The 18785-nt window shown below is 45.3% G+C and overlaps 2 protein-coding genes across 2 annotated transcripts in view; one reads left to right on the top strand and one right to left on the bottom strand.

Moving 5' to 3' along the window:
* The window catches only part of UBAP1 (ubiquitin associated protein 1), a 104659-nt gene extending 98324 nt beyond the window's left edge, over nt 1-6335 (top strand). Inside the window, exons 5-7 of the mRNA XM_008590884.1 lie at nt 3517-3699; nt 4423-4524; nt 5213-6335. Coding sequence (XP_008589106.1) covers nt 3517-3699; nt 4423-4524; nt 5213-5353 — 426 coding nt within the window. The 3' untranslated portion in view covers nt 5354-6335. The remainder of the gene's footprint in view (nt 1-3516; nt 3700-4422; nt 4525-5212) is intronic.
* A 1248-nt stretch (nt 6336-7583) lies between these two features.
* The window catches only part of KIF24 (kinesin family member 24), a 44592-nt gene continuing 33390 nt past the window's right edge, over nt 7584-18785 (bottom strand). Inside the window, exons 8-12 of the mRNA XM_008590875.1 lie at nt 15531-15602; nt 13093-13202; nt 9609-11831; nt 8878-8971; nt 7584-8321 (exon numbers count right to left, since the gene is read on the bottom strand). Coding sequence (XP_008589097.1) covers nt 8181-8321; nt 8878-8971; nt 9609-11831; nt 13093-13202; nt 15531-15602 — 2640 coding nt within the window. The 3' untranslated portion in view covers nt 7584-8180. The remainder of the gene's footprint in view (nt 8322-8877; nt 8972-9608; nt 11832-13092; nt 13203-15530; nt 15603-18785) is intronic.

The following is an 18785-nucleotide window of genomic DNA, read 5'->3' as shown; positions in this document are numbered from 1 at the left end:
ACACTGTGCCTGGTGTCCTTAGTCCTTTTTGGTCTCTGGTTCACATTTTCTAGACTAAACCTTCTGCTTCCTGCAGAGGGTGGGAGTGGGTTGGGGGTTTTTTCCTGAGGATTTTACTGCTCTGGTCACTGACTTTGTGCCTTTGCTTTATCCCAGCAGTACCTGATGTTTCCTGTTAGGGTCCTCAGGGGCTGGTAGACTTACTCTCCTCTTTCCTACTTACTTTATAACTTCATTGCTGCTGCCAATTACCATTCCTCCATTAGCTTTCCACTTTCTAAAAGTTTATTGAAATATATTGTCCACCGCTATCCCTTTTTTTTTTCCTTTGACCTTAAAGGTAAATACTGTTTTAATTATTTTGGGGGTGGGGTGGGGGGGAGCTGGCTGGTAAGTGGATATGAACCCTAGATCTTGGTGTTTTATTATCATTTCTTTTTTTCTTTTTTAAATTTATTATTTTAGTGGACTTTTGGACCAGGAGGTAGTGATGGTAAAGACATTTGGTCAGTTTGCTGTGTTAAGTGAAATTTCTCTTTTGAAAATCCTAGTAGACTTCCATTTATTCCACAACTGTTGATCAGAGTCAGGAAGTGCCAAGCCCAAAGCCAGGCCCTGGGGATTAATAAGTGCATGTGATATGGTAACTAACCTCTAGGAGCTTACATTAATGTACTGTGATAGTAGTGTACCAAAACGCTGTGGGACTGTACCTGGTACAGTGGGTTGAAAAGGAGGTATTTGGGAAGACTTGGCATAAGAGCTGTCTTGACTGAGGTAGGACTCGAAGACTGCATAGATATAAAAAAGACAACCGACCACCTTCTGAAGCCCAGGAGTGTGCCCAGACTCTTTAGAAGCTTTGAAACACTAATATTTGTGTCCTTTAACAAAGTTACTTGCCTGTAAATTTTATTTTGAAAGACATCTTAATAATTCTAAATTTTGTCTTGCTTTTACTTTTTTTGTTCATTAGTATAGAGTGTTTTAGTCATTCAATATGAAAATTCCATTTTATGTAAGAGTCAAACCTGTCCCCTCCAAGAACTAAATTTTATTATCCTTTTATTGAAAAAATACTTAATGGCAGAGGGCTACCATGAATGCAGTAATGGTGTTTAAAACATTGTATCTGTGTTAACCATAAGAGCATTATATATATTTGAAAATAGTAGCCTGGATTAAACAGCTTTGGTGAGTGACTCAAGAACTTATAATTTTGATGAGGGATCATCCCTTTAAACATTGTCCATTTGGGGTCTGCTGGATTAGTCCTGATACCTGTTTGATTCATAAAACATGTGTGCTAGCAGAGTACATACAAGAAGAGAAGTAACTGCACTAGATTGTAAAGACTGTCGTGGACCTCTTTCTTAATGTCTAGTGTCCCTTGTCTTAAGATTTGGTGCAATATGTTTTTAAATTAAAAAAAAAAAACAAAACATTATGTGAAGATGACACTTTACTTTGTCTCTGTTCAAGGAAAGTAATGTGAAGTCCTAGAGGTTAGTTACCACATCACATGCACTTCTGAATCCCCAGGGCCTGGCTTTGGGCTTGGTACTTTCTGGCTCTGATCAACAATTGTGGAATAAATGGAAGTCTGTTAGGATTTTTGAAGGGGGAATTTCACTTAACACACTTTTAGCATTTAAAATCCCATGTATCTTTTTAAAAAATATAGCTATAATCAGAGCATATACAATTAACATATATATCTTTTTTCACTTAATATAAATACTTTATAAATGTCATTTTAAGTGACTATTCAACTGTCATATGGCTGGCTATTCATTATTTTAACTAACCTATGTTGAATATTTAGGTTGTCTCTAATATTTATTACAAATTATACTGAGGTGAATATTTTTATACATAAATATTGGTTTGCATTTTTATTTCCTTAAAATAGGTCCCTAGAAGTAGACAACTGGATCAAAGAATTTGAACTTTTTTCAAGTTTTTCATGTATCAGATTCACCCAAAGAATACGAAATAACATTTCCACCAGCAGGGTATATGAGAGTACTGCACATATTTTAAAAATAGGTATAATTTTATTGCATTGGTGGGGGGGCTGGCCATTTATTATTGCATTTTTTAACATGTAGTTTTTTAGAAGTATATGTCTACATCCCACCAGACATTCAGGAGGCTTTATGAGAAAGGTAGGCATTCAAAGATTAGTCCTGACTCCTTCCTGGCTCTGGCACGTCATGTGAGAGTTGGCATTGTTCTTTGGCTTTTGGTATTCTTGAGCCCAGGTACAGCCACAATCTCAGGGCCTGCAAAGTGGCTGGATTGGTGTGATCCAGTCCCTGTGCCCTATTACTTTTGTAATGTAATAACAGCCCTGGGAATGGGATGCTGAGAAGTGTGTTGTGGGTGAGGTGATTAAGTGCGAACAGAATGGACTCTAAGGCCTTTAGTCTTCCTGGCTTTCTCCGGCAGACTGTAAGGAGAGCATCTGGTTATAGCTATATAATTTTGATCTTGCTTCTAGGACAGAGTACTCCCTACTGCCTAACTCTCCACCCCAACCCCCATAAAGGAAATAAAGAAAATTCTCTCTGAAACATTTTCCTTGGTTCTTGGCAGCTGGGCCAAGCTCTAGAAGTTTGTGACCTTGTTCCCATGGTATATGGGTCCTTTGGCCTGATAGTGAGCTGCCTTTGTGCCTCGGGCTTGATTCATTATCAAAAGTGGTGGGAGGAGTTAATCATGGGACTCTGTACACCAGTCTCATCAGGGTTATTAGTAAGGCCCAGTGGCAGGGTACAGTAGGCTGCCTGGAGCCAGTGCAGTAGACTGTGGCAGGGCCATAGAGTCCACATTCCAGTCCTTGAGGCCCAGCCTGGTGTGGCTAATATTTCTTCAGTCCTGGCTCTTTAGGATGGCAGCTTTAGCAGGAAATGAATCATAGTACATGATGTGGGGCAAAGGTGGAGTCCCCTCAAACCCTGGGGCCCTGAGCTGGCCGTGTATGGGAATAGTACTCGCAGTCTCTGCCTAGCCTAGTTCTAGAAACAAGGATAGAGATTTTGGGGCAGAGTCAGCTCTAGATTGGGGGGTGTTTGAAGTGAATGATCCCTCGGGATACAGATAATGGAGCTCTGGAGAGAAATTGTCACAGCCAGCTTGGGAGTAAGTCTTACGGGCAGTCTTAGAACTTCTTTCTCCAACTCATGCCCAGGGGATTTGGGTACGAAAGAGCATGTGGCTGTTGTGGTGCTTTCTAATTCTGCAAGGTGGGATGAGGGCAGAGTAGGACAGCCACAATTGTAGGTAATCTTCCTAGCTTTTCTCTCCATCAGATGCTACTTCCCCACCCCTCTTTATTCCTCTTCAGGATGTCTGTCCAGCAACCTGGCCCTTTCTTCTAAGCAGACTGCTTGACTGGGGGCTTGATTAGTGTTGGAAATGGCAAGCCCCTGGACTAGGCTACCTCAGTGACATGTCTCCTGGGGCCAGGTCTTCTTTCTTCTTGTCTTGATCCTCTTGTTTTTCCACCACCAGGTCACCCCTCCTAGTTTCTCAATGTCACAAGTGCCCAACATGACCAGCTGTCCCCAGGCCTCTTCTGAACTGCAGACGCTGTCCCCCAGTGAGCGGCAGTGTGTGGAGACAGTGGTCAACATGGGCTACTCATATGAGTGTGTCCTGAGAGCCATGAAGAAGAAAGGAGAGAATATTGAGCAGGTGAGCGGTTGATCAGCAGGGGAGTGGGTGGTCAGCCAGGAGAGCAGTCTCAGACCTTTGGAGCTGGAATAGTGTCCTGCCTATGTCCTAGAACCCCTCAGGCTGTTAGCACCAACTTATCCTCCGGTCTGTGGAGACTCAGGCAGGTCATTTTGTCAGGGAAAACAGCAGTCTCAGCAGCACTATTTCTCCTTTGTGGTCCACTTTGGGACCTAGGCTGAGGGAAAGCCTTGGGAGTATTGAAGCTGTTGGACTGTTATCCAACTACCCCCTCTTCTCTGCCCCTCCAGAGAGGGCAAAACTAGATTTAGGGTATGATCAAATGTCTCTTTCCGTAAATTTTTACCGTTATATATAGGTGCCCAGGGAGTTCCAAATACGGTACTGCAGTCCTACACCTTGTGGACATTTCCTGACTTGGGCTATTTCTTAGAGAAATAAACAGCTCAGGCTGTGGAGTTGACATTCTGGGAGATGTCAGCTGTGGCAGCAACTCCTTTGGAAAATGGCTACTCAAGTTTACAAGGATGTGCCTGTCTATTCGGCAAATAATCACTGAGATCTTGCTGTGTTTCACACAGTTGAAGGCACAAAATTAAGTCTTATCCAGGATCCGATAGCCTGGGTGGGTCAAGGAGCAGACGCCACACTAGTTGTTTGTGTAAGACTCTCCAAAAGCACAAAGAATGGCAGAAGGTACTTAAACCTCATTTCCTTTCTTAGATTCTCGACTATCTCTTTGCACATGGACAGCTTTGTGAGAAGGGCTTTGACCCTCTTTTAGTGGAAGAGGCTCTGGAAATGCACCAGTGTTCAGAAGAAAAGGTGGGAACCTTCATGCTTCATGGGAACATTCTGGAGAGGAGGGACAAAAATAGTCTGTCCTGGTTGTCTCCCCTGGCCCACAACCCCCTTTCCTTGCCAGTGACTGCAGGCAGAAGCAGTCAAAGGGCAAAATCTCCCAAGTGTTCAGTCAGGCTGAGGCCTGTGTTTGGCTTGGATGAGGCACGGGGTTGAAGACTATCTAGAATCAAAGTGAAGGGAAGGGAAAATTGACCTGGACTAAAAGCCAAACTTCTGGAGGACGGGCGATTGCTAGTCTTTTTGTCTAGCCTCTCCCCTGGAAAGCATCCATTTCTGGGTTCAGTATCCAGTGGGAGTATGGATAAGGGTGACAGAGAACCCAGATGTCTGCATGTGAGAGCTGGGAGTGGGCATGGCTCCTGAAGGATGATGGGCTGTGCATCAAGCCTGTCTGCCCCGGTTTCCTCCACAACCCACCTCTGCTTGCTGTGGGACCTTGTGGAAGCTCATGAGGCTCTGGTTGAAGGATAGACCCCCCACGTCTATACCCCATGTGCACATTTGTGGGTACTTCAAAAAGTTTATGGAAAGATTCATATTATCTTTTAATTCTATTTTTTCCATAGACTTTTTGAAGTACCCTCTACTCCTTCACTCAGCTGTGCTGTGTGGCTGGACCCTTTAATTTGTATTCTCTTCTATCTCTTAGATGATGGAGTTTCTTCATTTAATGAGCAAATTTAAGGAAATGGGCTTTGAACTGAAAGACATTAAGGAAGTTTTGCTATTACACAACAATGACCAGGACAATGCTTTGGAAGACCTCATGGCTCGGGCAGGAGCCAGCTGAGACCAGGCGCTGCCTAGGCCCTGCTGTGGAACCACCACCCCCAGGAGGCCCTGCAGAGCCCGCCTATGGAGGAGAAGGGGCACACTTCCGGACTTTTTTTTAGGGGCCAACGGTTAGGTGTGGAGACTGTGCTTTCCCATCTCTATGAGCCTAGGCTCTGAGCTGGGGAGAAATTGAGGAAGATTTGGGCATGTGATTGCCCCTAGAACTGTCCTGGCTCCTTCCATATTAAATATATTTGTATTTTGAGAAGTGTCCTTCTCACCCTCGGCCCTCCAGGGAGATTTCTGGGGTCTCTACGTTCTCAGCTGAAGCCCAGCCTGGCTGCCAAGAGGAGTCAGGGAGAAAGGGTGGGAGGGCCAGATTCAGTGCTGCTTTGAGGCTAGATGCTTCCTCCTCTTCCCTCACACTGGTGGACTGAACTCTAATCCAAGTTGAGTGCAAGTGAAAGGTTCTTCCAGGGTTTTATCTTCCCCCCCTTTTAACAAAGTCTCTTAGTGTTACACTGGTTCTGCAATGTCTCTGAGGGGCAAAGAATGTGCTTTTCCCCATGGGGCCCAGAGTTTGCCTCTTCTGCCAGGTAGTCACCATGCTTCCCTGCCCTAGCCTGGTTCTTTTGGCTTGGTTTGGACCACAGTCCTCTGCTACCCTGGGGTTTTAGAGCCCATCCTCTAGGAAACAGTCATCAGTTTAAGAAATCATTGGCTCTTTCCCAGCACAATGGATGGATGAAAAAATAGGCCACTTACCCAGCACTTACCCCACCTCTGTTCTTGAACAGCGTCTCCCTCCAGCCCACTGCTTAGGATGACACAATGAGTAATACTTAGTCATAGAAATCAGTCTCTTTAGTTTGTTTTGTATTATGTTGTACAACATTAAAGATCTAAACACAAAGGATATACAGTCTTGATGAATCTAAAATAATTTGCTAACTATTTTGATTCTTCAGAGATAACTACTAATAAAAATCTAAAAAGTATGTCCTGCTTGATAATGTCTTTATTGCCAAGTGCTGTTTTACTGAGTGTAGTGGATGCATGGTGAAGGGATTTCCTGCTTAGATTTGCTGGAGATGGAACAGGACCTAACCATTTTCTGTTGTTTCAGTACTTTCTTCCCACTCTAGGCCTGTGGGAACCAGGAGCTGGCCCTCCAGTCTACCCTGGTTTTTGGTTTGCAGAGGTAGGCCCAGACAAAGGTCTGTTTAAACTTGACCTGGGCCAAGGACATATGCCTTCCTGTAAGACTGACTGTGGAGGTGGGATAGGCTGGGCCTTGGAGGGAATCACACAGGAAATGAGGAAGAAGTCTCTTTTCCAGTAAGCAGCAACAGGTATTTGTGTGCTCTGTGCCAGACAGGACTAGATTTAAACTACTTCACCAGCTTTCAGTGGTGCTGTTGTGTCTGATAGACCTGGATTCATCTCTAAAGTTTCTTGTCCTTATACTTAACACAGTCCCAACCATCTCTAAAGTTTTTAGTGTTCATGTGAAGGAGGGGTTGCAGAGCTCTAGGGCTGGGAAGCACCAAGCTGGAAGCAGGATGCCCTCTGGTGGTCAGATTAGGCATGTCCAGGGCCTGACAAAGGGTGGCTGTGCCAGGCCGCTGCAGTTTCAAAAGAGCCATTTAGCCCTTCTTTTGGCCTTTTAATTAAACCCTCTTAAAACTTAAAAAAAATTATCCTTTATCTGAAAGAAATTAAAGTTCACACGGTAATAGTCATCAGGGCTAAGGCTGTGACACATGAATCTCAATTTGACCCAGCATGGTCTTGGAAAGTGATGGATACCTGGAGGCTATTCTATCTTCCTTGTCTTGAGATTCTTCCTGCTAAAAAGATCCAAAGCAAGCAGAACTCAACTGAAGGCTTGTGTGTGTATAAATTGTTTCAGAGGACTCAGAGTGTTTACTAGAGAACTCTGTGCCAAGATACCGAACACAGGCCCTTAAGAGGCAGAGTGTCTAGCCAGGGTGTCCTAGGAGACAGACACCTGAGATCCTCCAGCTCTTCAGCTATTCCATGAGGTGGGTGAGGAGTGGGGCGTCTCAGACAGCAGCTGGGAACTGCCACAGAAACATGAGACTATTAGGCATTGTGCATAGGCCCATCACTCCAGCAAAAGATGGGAAAAGAGGAACACAGTGACATGGGCACCCTCTTCTGCCTTAAAACTGGGTTGCAAGAAGGGACGGGAACGGTAAGCATAAAGCCTGTCTCACATTTGCTGCTGTTAAAGACACATCAAGATTTATTCATTTTACTTTTTCAAAAACTAAATCCCCAAATCAATCTCCAAGGGCTAGTGGGCAGAATTCACCCCAACCCTGCCCTGCTAGCACCGATATTTTCATATTTGGCTAATGTTTTATTCTTTGAAGACAGGCACAGAATTCAGCTGAAAAAGCCCAAGTTCAGCATCCCTGGCTTGTGACCTCAGACCTCCAGGTTACCACTCACCACCCCATCCTCTGGTTCCCAATCTTAGAAACATGTACAGAGTTATTAGACCCAAACATGCTCTACAGACAAGGCACCAGTAAAACAAATCTCTTCTAGATCCAAAGAAAAGGGAGTTCTTCAGCCCAGCCCTTCCTTTCTTATAGATACTCAGTTGCTTAGAACTGAGGAGGGACAAAGGCCTGGCCATGAGTGAGGAGCTGCAGCCCGTCCAAGGCCATGAGTGGCTGAGGTGACGCTAACATGAACAGGACAAGGGAGTGCTTTCTGGTATGTGCAAGGAGGATGTGGCAGAGGCCTCCTCCAGCCCAAGAACCTAGCACAGGCTCCCGCACCACCTCCACCATCCTGTATAGGATCTTGCTCTAAGACATCACTGTCCTTCCAGGGACTGCAGCCGGCCTATAGCAGGTGAGGTACAGCTGCAGCTGGCTCCTCAGACTTTGGACGCACTTGGATTTCAGAGCCATAATTTCATCCAACTGGCTCACAAAGTCTTCAAAATCCTGAGAAAGGAAACAAAGGACAAATGGAACTTTTGTTCTCGCTGGTCCTCTGCCAGATCTGCTTTTCTAGTCCTTCTTCTTGCAGGAAAACTTTAGAACTTAGGCCTCTCCTCCAGCTGGAAAAACTGTAGGATAGTCGCTATGGCACAGAGTGAGGCCCACTCTTCCGCATTTGAGACATTTTCAAGGTGGAAGGGTATTTTGTTAGGGCAGAGGGGTGTTTTGGTAGAAATACTTCTGGTCTGCATGTGGTAGAAAGCAGGCTGATCAATACTGCAATCAGGGAGAGGCCCCAACAAGCCACCAGGAAGGCAGAGTGGCTAAGGCTAGAGGCTGGAAACATTTTAGCCTGGGAATGGGGAATACAGCACCACCTCCCTCCTGTACCCGCTTCACACAGTCTCAGAGGAGTGGCAAGAGGAGGCACAAGGCCTCAGCAATGGTGTGTGATAGCAGACTCTTACCCCACACATAACCACAGCAAAGAAGGATGACCATCAAACTAGCTGCAGGCTAATCCCCAACAGCCACTGAGTGTCTGGCCAACGCTACTTACATTAGAAGCCAGCTGGCTCATCAGGGTCTCTTCCTTGAAGCCCAGCTTGGCCATTTCATCCAGCTGTTCCCGGTGTGCTTGAATGACCACCTGCCTGGGAATACCAGAGGGGACACTGTGATTCTCTGGGCCTCCCATCCTCTCCTGGGCATGTTTCTGGAGCTGTGCCTCATTTCTAGGCTGGGCGGTACCTCTGCCCGAAGTGGTCAAGGTCTTGGTGGGTCACCACCCACTTCCTCGCTCACCTGATCTTTCTCAGGATTAGTCAAGGAATTGGGGAGTACTAACAAGATACAGGAAAAGTGGGCCTTCTCGAGCTATCCCTGCATGCCAGCTATAATGAGGGACAGCACTGGGCACTGCTTCTTTTTCACAGGAGCTGCGTGTTTCTCACAGCCTCCCTGAAGAAAGCTTCCCAAAGCCGTGACCACTGCAACTGGCATAGTTGGCACAAGGTGGAGCCGGCTGCCTAGTCTGCTATCGTTTCTACTTTCTGTGGAGGGTCCAGGGACCAAGCGGGGGATTTAAACTGGAAGCTAGAGAATATGCCTTTGGTCAGAATCTGATGATAGGTAGAGACCACGGGGCAGCAAGATCGTCCACCTGCAGAGGCAAGTTCCTCACCTGTACATCCCTATCCAGCCTTCTCTTTGTCCATGACAAAACATTAAGCTGGGATGGGAGTGGAAGTGCCAAAGGGGCTTGAGTCTTGGGGAGAAAGTCCAACTTACTGTGCTTGCTCCAGGGTGGGCTTACAGAGTGTCCCTGTGGTCTTGGGAGAGCAGCTGGGGACCAGGGGAGAGTCTGGCCTGTGTTTGAGCCATGTGATGTCCTCGTTATAGCAGGGCAACTTGATGGGGTGTGTGGACAAACGAAGCTCCTGCCAACTGAGCCCTGTAGGATGTTTTCTGTCTTTGGCCCAGGACTGATTAGCCACATCACTACTTCCTGTTTGTGGGGTGAGTGTAGGTCCAGAATGTGGAACCCCACTATGTATGGTGGGGAAGGGCTTTCCTGGGAAACCCCAGGAGCCATCTGGCTCTGTCTCCTCAGTGTTGGCATCATACTGCTCACGACCCACATGTTCCTGGGAGAAGACTGCGGTCTCTCTGCTCTGAAAGGCTTCTCTCAGGTCAGTTTCCCTGTTGGGCAGCTTGTCAGGTAGGTGCTGACGGATAGGTGATGGGGACAGGGCTGGAAGATCACCAGCAGGTGTATTGTCAGGGGGAGATGAGGACAGCCACAGGTGCCCAGTTGCAGAAGACACTGACAAGTCTGCCTCTTGATCACCAGATGGCACTGTGAGGCCCACAACTGCCCCCGCTGTGCTTTCTGCAACTAGACTATGCACAGCCCCATCCCGAGCCAGCTGCTGCAAGGAAGGAGAGCCCTCATCTTCTGAGTTCCCCAGGAGGGACATTGTGAGGGGAGCCATCAGTCCAGAAGTGTATTCACAGCCCGTGCCTAATTGCCCTGTAGAGTCTTCTCCTTGGAAAGGATTATTGTTTTTAACTGTTCTGGTTGCCTGAGTTGGGTTGTCTTCGCTGACTTTGCTCAGAGGTGTGGTGACTATGTCTCTTTGGTCTGGGGATCCAGGAACTGCAATGTGGGATAGTGAGAAAGTGAAACCATCTTCCGCTGGGGTTGGCAAGCTGCCCTCAGCCTGCCCAGGAACCCCACTTCTGAAGGCATCCTGTCTGAGATCAAAGGCTGGGCTACCACCTCTTTTTTGGCTATATACAAAATCTACCTGTGAGCAGTAAGGTTTCTCTGCCAGACTGTCTCTGGGAGAAGGCCCTGGGGAGGTGGAACCCTCTCTGCTCCAGTTCAAGGGCACCTTACTTGGGCTGTGGCTGTGATCAAGTGCCGCTCTTCTGTGGCTTATGGGGTCTCTGGAATACACCCAGCTTTCAGTTATACCCTTCTCATCACTATCTGTCCTGGGGCTAAAACACAGACTCTGCTGCGTTTCTGCTGCCTGTTCCTCAGGACCTTGCTCACCCCACTGATGAAGGAAGAATGAGTCTTCGCAATTCTCTAGGGTATTCCTCTGCTTTGTAGTTCTCTGACTGGAGACGTGTGAAAAAGAATCTTCACTGAAATCGCTGTCATCAAAATCCTCAGCCTGGGGTCTATCATGGCTCTCGGAATAAGAGCAGAACGAAGCGGGGGTCCTGCTCTGCAGCTGACCCTCTGGTAGCCTGTACTGGCATAAAAACCTTTCCAGTGGTTGGTATTTTAACTTCTGTTGGAGGAGAGGTGGCTGCTGGAACTGCTGGTGATAAAAGCGCAAATGTTCCTCCCTCTCCTTCTGGTGTGGAGGGATGTTTATCCAAGCTTCAGAGGCAAGTCTGGCAGGTGTGTCCCCCTTACTGTCCTGACTGTACTCTGCTAGGTGGTGGGTGCTGCTAAAGGAGAGCTCAACTCGTGACACAAGCTGCTTCTGTACTGGCTGCACAGTCTGCACTTTCTTGCACTTGGCGGGCGGCTTACCATGAAGTAGGCTTTCTCTCAGGCCTGGGGCTCTGCTTCCCCACCCAAGGGCAGTTTTGTTGCCAATTTGATTTTTCTCAGAGCACAGTGTTGCCAACTCCTCTGCCCTTTTCTTGGCCAAATGTCCAGATTGCATGGTTCCTTTGACATGGCTGGTCTGAATGACCCAGTCTTGGGGAGGACTCCCTCTGGAGCCACCCCTTTTACTGGGGACTTTAGAGACAGAAGCAAAAGGGATGTTGGGTGTGTGGCTGGCCAGAGGATGGGCCTTCCCTCTCGTGGAGCCAGGTGCCACTGTGAGTGACTGCTGAAGCCCCAGCTTGACTTTTTTGGGAGAACACTTGTTCCCTGGCAGGGCCACAGGGGAGCTTTGAATTCGTCTTGGAGAGGAGTTTCCAGATGTCCGATTTCGACTGGTAGCTGAAGCACAACACTTAATGCCTTTCTTTAGTTCTTTGACCCTGTAAATAACCATTTTATGTTAAATGTGTATTCTCGCATGTTCTGTAATTCCTTTTCTATAGCTTTCAGGGAAAACAAAAACCAAAGAAATGTATTATAAGGATTGAGAGGTTTTTTTTAATCTGAGAGAAAATAAGAGGAAAAGGGGACATTCTATTTCATCATAAGATACCCCTCTGTACCTAAATAAGAGAGTGGTGTCTTCTCTAAGGGTAAAGTATGCACCCAACACTCCATGATCAGACCAGTTTTGGAAATCACCACAGCCCCATGTAAAGTATAGGTCAGGGAAGCCAGTCTCAGAACTGCATGCTGTTCGTGCGGGTCCCATGCTGTGCTTCCTGAAGATGGGCCACCTCAGGAGTTCATGTCTACTACTCCCTTGCAATTCCACAATCAGAGCCCTCTTTTCCTGCAAACCACCCCCTTTCAGTCTTCTCTGGGAAAATGAGTTCCCTCATACCTGTTGAACACTTCAGGAAGCAATACCTCCAGAAACAAGCAGGCTTGTGCTAATTCCATTAAGCGAAAAATAGTTTGTCTATTCCAAGGGTTTCTCAACCTTAGCACTATTGGTATTTTGCACCAGATAATTCTTTACTATTCAGAGCCGTCCTGTGCACTGTGGGATGTTTAGCAGCATACTTGGTCTCTACCCACTAGGTGTCAGTAGAGCTTTTCCCAATTCAGGACAATCACAAACGTCTTACCCACAACAGGGTAAGAGATGGGAGGGTAGCTGGAAGACACCAAAGTCATTCCAGAAAGAGGCCTGACCAGGCAGTCAGAGGTGCCAGCTCTGCCACCAACTCCCAGTGAGCCATCGGCAAGTTCCCGCCTTTCTCTGGGCCTCAGCTTATCCATCTATAACATGTCTGGGTTGGTCCCTTCTGGACGTACATAGCTCTAAGCTACTCTGCCTTGACAAATAATATGTATTCTATCCTTTTGACAAATAATATGTATTTTATCCTTATGATTAGGGCTGGGTCCGTCAGAAAGAAAACCTCACTGAGCCTTTCCCCCCAGATTAATATTTCCCACTAGCCATTTAAAAGCTAATTCCCACACGAGGGAATGTGTCGTCTTCCTCTTGTCACACTTGCAAAATGGCAGGACCTATCAGATCACATTCTTCAAATGACCATTTGCTCCAAGAATGGTTGTAGAGCTAAGGTGAGATCCTTGTGTGTGTGAGAGAGAGACGTGAGCATGTGCACACACACATACACACAACCTGCCATGTGGGAACCAACTTACCGGTCAGCATAGCGCAAGGTATTCAGTGTGTGTTCGGTGGCCACATGGCTTGGTGAAATGTTGGCGATCATGCAGGTTTTGGTATTGCCAAGGAAAGAGTCCTTTAGGACCTGTCCAAAACAATAGGCAGGTCAATGAATGAAGTCAATGAACAAAGGGCACGTTGACTACTTTTGTGCAGGATGCTGGGCCTTAGCTCCCTTCTGTCCACAAAAAGGCAATTCACAAAAGAAGAAACACAAATGACTAATAAATATAGAAAAAGGTACTCACTTCACTACTAATCAAAGAAATGCAAACATACCATTAAAAAACTAATATTTTTTAACCCATAAGATTAAAAAAGACTGATGATAGCCTGCTCTGACTAGGGTCCGGGGAAACGGACACTATCCTACACCGCCATGCACCATGTACCATGAACTGGTACAAACTTTCTGGAGGGCAGTTTGGCACTTTGTAACAAAATGTAAAATAAATGCATACTAATTGTTTGGCCATCACACTTGTAGGACTTTACCCTAAGGAGATATTGCTCAGTTGGTCAGGGGAAAAAAAGCATTCATTACAACATTATTTATAATAATACAATTTAGAAACAATCTAGGAGTCTATAAGTAGGCAACAAACTATAATTATAAATTGAATACAATCCTACTCTTAAAAATGACTATGTATATCTGTATTTATGAGCATTGAAAGATATCTAAAACTTAACATTTTTGAGAGAAAAAGGTGTATGATTCCATAACCCTATAAATGGATCTACAGGTGGATATATGGGCAGAGAGATGACTGGAAGGATGTTCACTAAAATGTAGCAGCAGTTACCACTGTGGGTTGAGGGGGGATATTAAGGTACCTTTTACTTTCCTTTTTATACTTGTATGTACTGTTGAATTACTTTTTAATTAAATAGAAATTCATTTCCTGAGGGCCGAGCCCGTGGCTCATTTGGGAGAGTGCGGCGCTGGGAGCGCAGCAGCGCTCCCGCCGCGGGTTTGGATCCTATATAGGGATGGCCGGGGCGCTCACTGGCTGAGCGCGGTGCTGCCGGTCTCAAAAAGGACAAAAAAAAAAAAAAAAAAAAAGAAATTCATTTCCTGAGGATGGGGAACCTGTTTCAAAAAGTAATAGAAACAATGTCAGAATGAGGACTAACCACTTATAAGAAGGATTTCCTGGGTCGCTGGTTGAAATCATGCTTGAGAAGACACAATTTAACCCATCAATCACCAGCTCTGACTAGTAAGGAGCTGTGTTATAGGTTCTGCCCTAAGTCCTGTGAGCTGTTAGTCTAGCTGCACAGTGAAACCCCTCCCACATGCTAGCATACGAAAGTCCTCTCCTATACCTCCCTCTACCTTGTCTGTCCTCCAGTAAGCACAGGACATGGTGCCAAAAGGAACCTGGACACCCAGAACTGTCTTCACAGCTGTTTGTACCTAGGCAGACCCCACCCCCAGCCACTCTTCTGCAGCCATTATAGATGCTGCTTTAACATCTGTTGGTGTTTTCCATTAATAAAGAGGCACGTTTTCATAAAAACAGAAGAAAAAAATAACCTACAGTTCAGAATAATCACAGTTAACATTTGCTTTAATTTTTCCAGTGTAGTTTTTTCTTATGGCATATTTTTTAAACTATAAAAACAAGTGGTCACACCATATGTAATCTTATAATGTGAAAAATTACAGTTCTACCTTTACTCCCATTGTTACTCTCTAGAGATATCCAATGCTTGTTTTTTTTTTTTTTTTTTTTTTTTTTTTTCTTTTTTTTTTGTCCTTTTTTTGAGACCGGCAGCACCGCGCTCAGCCGGCGAGTGCTGTGAGCGCACCGGCCATCCCTATATAGGATCCGAACCTGCAGCGGGAGCGCCGCTGTGTTCCCAGCGCTGCACTCTCCCGAGTGCGCCACGGGGCCGGCCTGGGGTAGTCACATTTTTATGCTGTTCTATAGCTTGCTTTTTTTTACATCATGAGAAATCTTGGTCATCGTTCCTATCAGTACATGTGGAAAATCTAGCTCATTCTTTTAAACTACAGCCATTTTTTTGTGTGATGAAACACTGGTCTAAGTCTTACAGCTAATAAAGTACCAAGTACCCTTTTCAAAGGCTCAGAGACTCCAAAATCAACAAGGTTTCATTCAGTTGTAAATAAATGGAAAGGTGGTGACCAGAAGTGCTCTGCTGCTCCAGTGGGAGGGACCCTGGCTGCCTTGTATTGCAGATACCCCTGCCTGAGTCTGTCCCTTTCTAGAGACCTAGTAGACTGAGAGCTCCTAGAAGGAATGGGACTCCTCCCTTCTCTTTTCCCCACTGTACCCAGCATCATTCCTTGCTGGCAGTGAATGCTCTACTGAATGAACAAATAAATGGAAGAAGGAACAAATGAATGAACCAGAACAAACTTAAGGCTCATATTTAACTTTACCTGAGTTAATTTGCTTTGCCTGAAGGGAGTATGGGTGTGTTCCTGATCAAGTGCTCGGATACATTCTTTCAGCTGCAAAGTGGGAGAATAACAAGCACATCAAACATCATGTGCAAATAGAGAGTAACAGATCCGATGCTACATCCATAGGAAGTTTATTTTTCTTAAATAAACCACATTCAGGCAATCCCCCAAATGGAAGTCAAAATGTCCTGTATTTTCCTGTTCATCAACAAGAAAAACCAAGCTAGGCTGGGAAACACCAGCCTGTACTGCCTGGCTAAGGGCCTCCCAACTGTGATCCTACAATTAGCCTTGAGTTTATAGCAGGGGACAGATAAACATAGGGACCCACCCTCAAGGTCCCAGAGTCCAGGCTTTTGTGGTGGTCATTCTGGCATGCCAGCTCCCTTTCTCTCCTCACACTCTTCCCAATTATTGATGCACTTAAGTAGAGAACATATCTATACCCACTTTCCCCTCTCCCTACTCACATGTGCATATCTATAGGTGTAGATTCAAGTGCAGATTGAAATGTAAATTGTCTGAACAAGGCAGGAGAAATTCTAGAGTCAGAGCTAGGGTGGAAGTGGAAAATCACCTAGGTTCACACTCTTTTATTTTTTATTTTTATTTTTTTTTATACTCTCATTTTTAAAGAGCAGCAACTGTGGACCAAAGGCAAGGGAATGTCACTTGTTTCCGGGCATAGCCCCTCAGTGAGAAGTGCTCAATGGACATCACTAGAGCCAGCAGAGGCCCAGACATTTGGACCTCCACAGGCAACACACCCATCAGAAACAGCAGCAAGAGTGAGGGAGGCACGACGAGGGAGGAGAGACCTGATGTTTCTGAGTCATACATCCAGGTCAAAACGCAGTAAATGGAAAGGGAGGGAAGAAGATGGAAGAAATCCCTTGGGCAGTACCCGTGCTGGGAGTCCACCAAGAATAGGTAACCAGCCTTAAGAGTTTGCTATGGCTGTTCTTAGCAGAAGCCATAGAGGCCTGTAGCTGTCCCCCGCTCTATCCAAGAAGCTGCAAGGTATAAGAAGGTATAAGGGAATTTCCTCCTTTATTAAAAATCAATATGATATTCCCCAATTTTAGCACTGAGAAGATTCTCCGGAAGGGATGAACAGGTAACCAAACCCAGCCCCTTACATATAGAAATCCAAGTGTGGCCCCAATCCCTACCAGCCCTTGGGTCCTTTGAGTCCTGCTTAATCAGAATGGAATGGTTAACAGACTTTACTAAACATGAAGGGAAAACCAAGGGAAATACTCAGAAAAGAAACAAGGGACACCTTTGTACACCTCACAAAACACAGGACTTCCCTCCCCCCTTTTTCCACTCTACACTTGTGTTAAGGACCGACTCTCAACAGACTGCAGTGAGGGAGCATTCAAAACCTGACAAAACACAGGATTTTGATCCTATTCTAGAAGTCTTGTTTCCAGGCTCCTTTGCATGCTACAGCCCATGTGAGACAGACATAGTCAAGCCTTAAAGGGTAATATGACTTCATAGGTACTTCTTCCCAGGTTTCCTAATTGATTCCTGTACCACAGTTTAAAATACCAAAATCATAGATTTCCAGTCAGAGGCGTGGCCATTCACTTAACCCATCTGTGCCTCAGAACCCTAAAGAGAACTTGCTTAATTTGCCTCACAAAGTTGTTGGGAAAACTGACTGGCATATAGTAAATGCTAAAAATATATTGGTTCCAGGGCCCTTTGGAGAAATGGTTGATGGCAAGGAAAATACAAGATGAGTGTGGGACATCATGTAGTGCCAAAAGGTGCTAAAAAAAAAAAAATGACAGGAGCCAACAAAGAGCTCTCAATCGCCAAATCTGGTACAATTTGAGCAACAAAATAAAAAATGACAGAAATAGATTGTAATCCAATGAATAAAAGAAATATCCATTAGTGATATAATAATTTAATAAATAAATTGGAGAGAAAGAAAAGCTCTTCTGCATAGCAGAATTCCAACTAATTAATGAAGAAAGAATGATGGGAATAGAAAAATCCCATCAGGTAAACACCACAGCAATAATTGTTGCAGGTAAGAATCATCAACAGACACTAAAATGAGAGAGCAAAAGTGTGATGTAAAACAGGATTGATGGAGTTTGGATGTGGTGTCCCCTCCAAAACTCATGTGGAAATTTGATCCCCAATGTGGCAGTGTTGGAAACTGATTGAGTCATGGGGGCGGATCCCTCATGAATGGATTAATGCTCTCCTTTGGGGAGGAGGGATTAATGAGTGAGTTCTCGCTCTATTAGTTCCGGTGAGAGCTGATTGTTTAAAGGACCCTGGCACCTTCTCTCTCTCTCTCTCTTGTTTCCTCTCGCCATGTGATCTGCTCGTACCCCCCGGCTGCCTGCCACTTTCCGCCATGAGTAGAAACAGCCTGAGGCCCACACCAGATGCACCTGTCCTAGAATCATAAGCCAAATAAACCTCTCTTCTTTATAAATTACCCAGTCTCAGGTATTCTGTTATAGCAACACAAAACGGACTAAAACAAGGATACTTGCAGTTGCGAAGTGTCTCTTAACAAGTTACTTATTAATTACAAACAGGAAAACAATAACTACAATGAGAAACCTAACACACAACATCCTAAGTGATCAAGATTAATATCACCAGCAGTAAGACATACTGACATCATGCACTGTTAAGGAATGAATGTGTCCCCCAAAGTTCATATGTTGAAATCCTAACCTCCAATGGGATGGTATTAGGGGTGGGGCCTTTGGGACGTGATTAGGTCATGAAGGTGGTGCCCTCATGAGTGGGATTAGTGCCCTTATAAGAGAGACCCTAGAGAGCTCTCTCATCACTTTCTATCATGTGAGGACACTGAGAAGACAGCTGTCTATGAACAAGGAATTGGGTCCTCACCGGACACTGAATCTGCTGGTGCCTTGATCTTGGACTCCCCAGTCTCCAGAACTATGAGAAATAAATGTTTGTTGTTTAAGCCACCCCATCTATGGTATTTTTATTATAGAAGCCTGAATGGACTGAGATATGCACTACTAGATATGACACACTGAGAAGGATACAACTTCCATGGTATTCTTCCTAAAAATTCATAACCTCAATCTAATCATGAAAACATCAAGAAAACACAAATTTAGAGACATTCTGCAAAATAACTGGTCAGCATTCTTCAAAGTTATCAAGTTCAGGGCTGGCCCGGTGGCGCACTCAATAGTGTGCTGCTTGGGAAGCGCGGCG

This window comes from Galeopterus variegatus, unplaced genomic scaffold (assembly GCF_000696425.1).
Source record: "Galeopterus variegatus unplaced genomic scaffold, G_variegatus-3.0.2 Scaffold143, whole genome shotgun sequence".
NCBI classification, from domain to species: domain Eukaryota; kingdom Metazoa; phylum Chordata; class Mammalia; order Dermoptera; family Cynocephalidae; genus Galeopterus; species Galeopterus variegatus.
Note: the sequence above shows the minus strand (reverse complement) of the source record. Positions and strands in the feature narration are given on the sequence as shown.